The 8,189-nt window shown below is 50.2% G+C and overlaps 1 protein-coding gene across 1 annotated transcript; it reads left to right on the top strand.

Annotated features, from left to right (window-relative positions):
- Positions 1 to 5,519: 5,519 nt before the first annotated feature.
- On the top strand, positions 5,520 to 6,374 carry LOC131571864 (olfactory receptor 14J1-like; the record flags this gene model as incomplete). Its single annotated transcript, XM_058824618.1, has 1 exon — positions 5,520 to 6,374. A coding segment is annotated over exon 1 (855 nt), but the record flags the coding sequence as incomplete, so codon positions are not given.
- Positions 6,375 to 8,189: the final 1,815 nt, after the last annotated feature.

Genomic DNA, 8,189 nt, shown 5'->3' with positions numbered 1-8,189 from the left:
CAGTATGGATGCAAGGGTCAAAAATCAAACACTGGGGCACATAGAAGCAAGGAACCATTGTGACACAGCGGGGCCGCATGGAGCCAATGGACCCTTGTGACTCTGTTGAGGCTCATGAAACCAAGAAGCCATTGTGACCCTGCAAGACTTCATGGAATCAAGGAGAATACTGTGACAGTGTGGAGACCCATGAAATCAAGGAACCATGGAACAGGTCTGCCTGCTTTGACCTCCTGGGGGCTGTTTGAAAGGTCCCACTGAATTTGACATGTCAAGGGCCACTTCTCATCTGACTGTGAAGCCCTGGGGCTCTGTGCTTTCCTTCCTATGGAGAAGAGCTCTCTTTCTTGTCTAGGCTTCTATGCCTGAAATTAGGATTCCACCTCTAAAATTCCCTATATGCAAGGGTTTCTCCCAAACAAAATCTGCCAATACAGTCAAGTGTGGCGAGACTCGGCCTCTGGTGACTGCCTCTCATCTGCCCCGGTGCTCAGTTGTTTCCTTTCTATGGAGACCATTGTGACAATGTGGGGGGTTGTGGAGCCAAAGGGCATTGTTACACTGTAGGAACTTGTGGAACCAAGGGAATCATTGTGACACTGTGAGTACCATGGATCCAAGGGGCCATTATGACACTGTGGAGTCTTGAGGAACTATGGGGGCCATTGTGACACTTTGGGGTCTTCTGAAATGCAGGGAACATTGTGACACTGCAGAGTACTACGGATCCAAGGGACCATTGAGACACTGTGGAGCCTCATGGAACCAAGGACATCACTGTGGTTCTGTTGGGCTGCATGGTCCCAAGGGGCCAATGTGAAGCCATAGGGCTTTGTGGAACCAAGAGACAATTGTAGCATTTCAGACCCTCATGGAGCCAAAGGGTCATTGTGATCCGGCAGGGCACCGTGGATCTGTGGAGAAAATTGTGGCATTGCAAGGCCCCATGGAATCATGGAGGCCATTGTGATGCTGCAGGGCCTCATGGAGGGAAGGGGCCATTGTGACACGATGGGAACTTGTGGAGCCAAGGGGATCATTGTGGTACCACTGCAGCCCATGGAACCAAGGGGCCATGGTGACAAAGAGGAGCTTCATGGAACCAATAGATAATTATGATAGCCTGGGCTTTTGGAACCATGGAGACCATTTAGATCCTTAAGGACTTGTGTAACCAAGGGGCCATTATGACACCAGAGGGCATCATGGAAGCAAGAGAAACATTGTGACACTGCAGGGCCCTGTGGAACCAAGGGAGCATGAAATAGGTGTGGCTGCCTTGGACTCCCAGGGTTCACCTGACAGGTCTGGCTGACCTTGGAATGTGGAAGGCCACTCCCATCTGCCCCTGAAACACTGGGGCTCTGGGCTTTCCTTTGTATAGAAAAGAACTGTCCATCTTTTCCAGGTATCCATGGCCAAAACTTGGATTCCACCTCCAAATTTCTGTGTATCCAAGGAATACTGCCAGACAAAATGTGCCAGGACAGAGAGGTCTGGCTGGTCTTTGATTCCTGAGTGCCAGCACTTACCTGTTTTGCAAACACTGGAAAGGGCTCTGTGCTTTTCTTTTTATGGAAGAATAACATCCGTCTTCTCCAGGCACAAATGTCTGAAATTAGGATTCCACATCCATAATTTCAAATATCCAAGGGTTGGTCCAAGCAAACACGCCAGGACAGACAGGTCAGGCTTGCCTTGGCCTCTGGTGGTTGCCATGCATCAGCTTCTGAAACATGGGGGCTCCGTGTCTTTCTTCCTATGGAGACCAATGTGACATTTGGGAGCCTTGTGAAATGAAGGGGCCATTGTGACACTGCAGAGCACCATGGATCCAAGGGACATTGTGACACTGTGGAGCCTCGTGGAACCAAGGACATCATTGTGGCTCTGTTGGGCTGCATGGTCCCAAGGGACCATTGCAAATCAGCAATGTGAGAATTAGCCCAGCTGTAACTCAGAGTCAGCCAGATTTTACCCTGGAAGAACTGGGTGTGAGTTTCAAGTCCTAGGTGTCATTCAAAGAACAAATTAAAATCAATCATGAGGTGAATCATTAACAATTTTCCAGATGCCTCTGCTGATGAAATCCATACCACTGAGTTTTGCGACTCAGTGGGAGTTGATCTGTATAATTTTTGATCAAAAGGGACCCCATTGCACCCTGCGTGCTCCCCATCCTCCACACCACACTTGACCAGCAAGCAGCGTGTTGAAAACTCAATCCGTTGGTAACTCCTAACTCGGGAACTCCCCTCAAACCTGCCTTTCTCAAACCTTTAATGATGGTCCAAGATGGCAATGGCCATGCTGTCTTGGAGCATTATGCCCTGGAGACTCAAGACAGAACGAGCCAAAATATGGCTCAGGAGCCTGACCACCCTCCCTCCATCTTGGCTCCTCCACTTCCTGCTACCACAACTTTCGCCTCTGCCCTGAAAAAAGCTCCAGACTCCAACCACACAACTACGGGTCCTGCCCTCACTGTCAATCATTCCCTCTCCACCCTGGACCATGCCTCCAGTTAAGGAAGGAGACTGGCACATAGCCTCAAAATTCCTCATTGCCCTGTTATGTTATGAAAAAAGGGGGCAGAATCCCAGATATCAGCTACTGGTTTGCAGGGAAATCAAGGATCTTTGTATCTAAAGACCATAGGAAGGACTTACCTTGCTTTAATGACCTAATGAGGGCCATGTTTACAGCACATGTCTCAACCACCTATGATTTAAAATATATTATGTTGTTGTCACCTACAGAATACACCCGGTGGGAAGAGGGGTAGAAGTGTTTATTATGCTAATAGCAATGACTATGCTAATAATGAAGCAAGGGCAGAATTGAAAATCAACTATCTAGCTGGAGAATGACAACACAGCCTACCAGATGATCAAGCAGTAGGTATCGCCAGAGAAGTATTGGATGATATCAAAGAGATGGCTTTGAAAGCTTTAATCCAGGTATTAGATGGTAGCACCCCCAATTTGAAATACTTTGGGTGGCTGCAGCTAAAGCTCTAGGACAATCAGACCATCCTGGGTGCCTGTTAAGTAAGCAAACTAATGCTACCTCCCTCACAATGAGTGGCCTGCTCTCAGACATAGAGACCATCAGACATGCCACCTTGCAGAACAGCAATAGAGTTTTTACTCTGGGCACATGGGCATGGCTGTGTAGACTCTGAGGGCATGTGTTGCATGAACCTCTCCATCCACAGTGAGTCAATCCACAAGAGCATTCAGGTACTGAAGGAAGGGTTCAAGAAGCTTCAAGTGGAAAACAACAACTGGTTCAAAAAACTCTTCCAATCCAAGGGACTAAAGGGTTGGATGATGTTTATCTAAAACAGGACTATTAATTCTCTTAGTGGTTGTTGCTGTATTGTTAATTGTCCCATGTTTCTTTGGATGCTTTTAGAAAGTCTTATAAAATTCTTTCAGTTCCATCTTTGTTGTAAAACAGAAAGGGGGAAGATACCCAACACAGGCTCCTCATGGGCACCTTGGACAACAGAACTGGAGGCCAGGATGGCACAAAAACCTCTCAGACACTCAATTTTGGAAGGAAATTCCTTAAAAGTACCTACAAGTATACTTAAATCCATAAAGTACATTAAAAACCTTGAGTATCTCAAAGTATTAATAAGCCCTTCTAAGTTTCAGTACAAAGCTCTCCAGGGACTCATTAAAGCAGATAATTGGGGCCATGATGGCACAAACCTTTCACACAGTGCGTATCAAAAGGGAAACACCAAGTACCTTAAAATAACTGAAGTACCCTGCAGTAATAATGAGCCCCACTGAGTGTTGTTACTGAGAAAGCCTCTCCAGGGACTAATTACCGCAGAAAATTGGAGGCCATGATTGCACAAACCTCTCAGAGACTCCAAGGCAAAAGCCAAACCCAAAGTCCTTTCAAAAACTCTGTGAGCATGAAGGAGCCCCCAGGGCCATTGCTGAGCAAGGCTCCCCAGGGACTCCTTCCAGCAGATCCTTGAGTCCACTGGGATGTGGTCTAGGGGGGGATGCTGATGGCAGGACAAGGGGCTGACAGTGCCCAGACTGGCTGGGGCTGTGCCAGGAGCCCCCAGGGTCTCAGGACAAGGTGTCTCCTCATAGCCCTTGGTGGCACAGAGCCTGCTGTGCCCCAGGGCACCAAGACTTGGTTTCTCTTTGTCCCCACCTGTCATCACTGCCTCCAGTTCTCTGCTCTGCCTGGGGCCTGGGGACACTTTCTCTGTCCTGTCCCTCAGTGGGACCCATTAAATGTCCAAGAAATTTTGGAGTTGTATTCTGACTTGGAGTTCTGGAGAGGTTTCCTCAGCTCCCTCTCAGTGACTGATGTTCAGGGCCTGAGCACAAAGCCCCAGAGGCTCATTAAAGTCCTGGTGCTGTATCTGTGCTGCTGAGCTGGGCTGGTCTCCTGGCACAGAGGCAGCTCCTGGTAAGCAAGAAGAGCTTCAAAAGCACATTTCTCTTGATGAGCAGCTCTTCTGGCAGCCCAGCAGGGCTGGGGCACTGCCTGCAGCCACCCTGGGCACAGCACAGAGGCACAGAGAGCTTCAATCAGTCAGGGCTGGGAAGGTGCTGAGAAGTGCCTGGGGCAGAATCAATGCCAGCCCTTGGCACAGGAACCTCTGGCTGCAGGACAATGCAGCTGCAGCTCCTGGAGTGATCTCCTGCAGCTGGAATATCCCAATGCCTACAGACTCTGTGAGTACATTCTCTGATTGTCTCTTGTGCAGAGCAGCCAGGGGTTCCCAGGGCTGTCCTGCAGATCAGGGTCCTGCAGCCCAGGGTGCTGTGCTGGGGCAGGGACTCTGCTGCCTGCCAGGGACAGCTCTCAGCCAGCCCTGGCAGCTGCTTCCAGCACTGGGGGACAAGATCTGGGTGGGAGGAGACAGCTGGTAAGGCTTGGAAGTGTTCTCCTTGTGGTGGTGAGGATGCTGCATTTTTCAGGTATGCTCCCAGCATGACATATACCTGCAGAACATTTCCAAGTGGATTATACAGGGAGCATAGCATGGTAGGGGCTGTAGAAAAGGGAAAATCCTGCTTTTATATTCTACTGCCCTGGGTTGCCGGGATGGGAAATTGCAGATATATTAATCTCACAGTTCAGGTTGAGAAAGATAAATAATATTTATCTCATATGTTAATAAACCAGGCAGTGACAGAAATACCGTAGAGCCCCTCAAAGGCAGCATCAGTGTCTCTTTCCTCTGATGGTGCCATCAGAGGATGCAGAGCCAGAGCTGCCCCTTGGCAGTGCCAGAGCTGGGAGGGGTCTGCAGGGCAGAGCTGAGCCCCCAGGGCTGGTCTGGGCTCTGACAGCACTGGCAGGGCCCAGCCCTGGGCACAGGGAAGCAGCTGCTGGCAGAGACAGCTCCAGGCAGCAGAGCCCTGGGCAGGCAGAGGGGGGAAAGTGCCCCCAGGCTGTGCTGGGATATGTAAAGTCCTCTCCAAACCCAACTATTCCATTATTACTTTTTTACAGATCCCCATGCCAAGGCACAGTAAATGTCCAACAGCAGCTCCATCAGCCACTTCCTCCTGCTGGCATTGGCAGACAAGCGGCAGCTGCAGCTCCTGCACTTCTGCCTCTTGCTGGGCATCTCCCTCGCTGCCCTCCTGGCCAACGGCCTCATCATCAGCGCCGTAGCCTGCGGCCACCACCTGCACACGCCCATGTTCTTCTTCCTGCTCAACCTGGCCCTCGCTGACCTGGGCTCCATCTGCACTACTGTCCCCAAAGCCATGCACAATTCCCTCTGGGACACCAGGAACATCTCCTACACTGGATGTGCTGCCCAAGTCTTTCTGATTTTCTTCTTCCTGTCAGCAGAGTATTTCCTCCTGACCATCACGTGCTACGACCGCTATGTGTCCATCTGCAAACCCCTGCACTACAGGACCCTCCTGGGCAGCAGAGCTTGTGCCCACATGGCAGCAGCTGCCTGGGCCAGTGCCTTTCTCAATGCTCTGCTGCACACAGCCAATACATTTTCCCTACCCCTGTGCCACGGCAATGCCTTGGGCCAGTTCTTCTGTGAAATCCCCCAGATCCTCACACTCTCCTGCTCCAAATCCTATCTCAGAGAATTTGGGCTCCTTGTGTTTTCCATCTGTTTAGCATTGTGTTGTTTTGTGTTCATTGTTTTTTCTTATGTGCAGATCTTCAGGACTGTGCTGAGGATCCCCTCTGAGCAGGGACGGCACAAAGCCTTTTCCACCTGCCTCCCTCACCTGGCCGTGCTCTCCCTGTTCCTCAGCACTAGTACATTTTATTATCTTAAGCCCCCCTCCATCTCCTCCCCATCCCTGGATCTGGCCCTGTCAATTCTGTACTCGGTGGTGCCTCCAGCCCTGAACCCCCTCATCTACAGCCTGAGGAACAGGAGCTCAAGGCTGCAGTGTGGAGACTGATGACTGGAGTGTTTCAGAAGCATTAAACTGCTGGCCAGTTTCTGCAAGTCACATGTAATACAAGTCATATTTGATACTTCTTGATGGTTTCATTTTGGTGGTTCTTTATCTATTTATTTTACTCTTTAAATCTTGTCCACTAATAAATATAATTATTTGCGCCATTTTTCATTTTGTTTCTCTCCACCTTCCCTGTGGCCACAGACTGTTTCAATAAGGGACCGCACTCTTTGTTGCTTTAAAGAAACTAAAGGATCTCCCAGCAGAGTTTTCTGCAGAGATGCCGTTCTGTTGTCTCCTCTGGAGCTGCAGCAGCAATGTCTGTGTGCTGAGCTGGGGCAGATCAGGCCTGGCCCAGCAGCTGTGCCCAGCAGCAGCAGCACTTGGTGTTGCCAGTGCTTGCTGCCCTGGCCCTGCCCAGCTGCCCTGGTGGCCCTGGGCTCTGCAAGGGCCCTGGGGCAGACAGGAAGGAGCAGCAGAGCTGGGGGCTGATCCATCCCCAGTGCGCTGTACAGTCCAGGGCAGCGTCCCAGAGCGTCCTGATGTAGTTGACAACAACATCCCCCGTCTGCAGCCCTGGCCTCTCCCTCAGCTCACACAGGTGCCCCATCCTTGCAGGCACACACACGGCAGCACTGGCTCAGCAGCCCCTGTTTGCATTGCACACAGCAGGGGGAGCACCCCAATGCTGTTGGTGTGGGGACATGAACCTGAGGGAGCACAAATGCCATCAGCCCCTGGGGCCAGCAAGGGCTGGGGGACACCAGGGAAACCACTCAGCTTTGTCCTGGCCTCTGCACTCAGCCAGAAAGTTGCCAATGCAGATGCTGTTGCTCAGAGCCAGGGCTGCCAGGCAGTGTCCTGGGGTGACGTTATGATGCTTGTATCCCCATTCATCTGTTCTGTAGAGATTAGTCCTGAATATATCCTGAGAATATGTTAAAAGTATCAAAAGTAGAACCATAGGAATGCAGAAGTAGGCGTAGGTGCTGATATGTAACTGACCAATCCTGAGCTCAACTTTTGCAATATGTATGAAGCTCATTATTAACTGTATTTAACCCGCCGTACTGATCAATAAAATTGGGCCTGTGATGATCAAATTGATGTCTGGGTCTCCTTCCGTCGACAAATGGTGGAGAATGCGGGCATAACCGAATCTCTGCCCTTTTTCTCGGATTAAAAGAAAAAGGGATTACGCCACAGTCGAGGAAGTTGGGTTTGGGTCCTTGCAGCCGGGACGGTGCCGGAATTTGAAGCACCCTTAAGGTTCACAACGGTGACTTAAGCCAATACGTGTCCGCCGGAGCCTGGAGAGCTGCAACAGCACGCGCTGATTAATAGGTATGGATAGGCAAGCAGCATATGATTTATTCGCCCCATATTTAGAGAGGCGAGAGATAAAAGGGATAGATTTTAAAAAGGAGTTACCAGGGTTATTAGCTTATGGCCATGCTAAGGGTATCTTTTCTAATCCGCATACAGTTCATGAGCTAGCAGAGTGGAAGAAGTTTGGGGAAATATTGTGGGATACAGTGTTCCACGATGATAAGTCAGCAAAGAAATTCGGGAAGTTATGGCGGGTGGTGTAACCTGCGTTACTTCAGCAGGTCTCTGAGAGAAAGGCAGCAGAAAGGGCAACAGAAGCTCATAAGAGGAATATAGGGTATGGTCGTGAAGATGATCCCCTGGCACCTTCTGTAACTAAGATACTTATGCCTAAGAGTCCCCAGCAAAGTGGTGTGGAGGATTTTTCTATAGGCG

The sequence above is a fragment of the Ammospiza caudacuta genome, unplaced genomic scaffold (assembly GCF_027887145.1).
Source record: "Ammospiza caudacuta isolate bAmmCau1 unplaced genomic scaffold, bAmmCau1.pri scaffold_39, whole genome shotgun sequence".
NCBI lineage: Eukaryota > Metazoa > Chordata > Aves > Passeriformes > Passerellidae > Ammospiza > Ammospiza caudacuta.
Note: the sequence above shows the minus strand (reverse complement) of the source record. Positions and strands in the feature narration are given on the sequence as shown.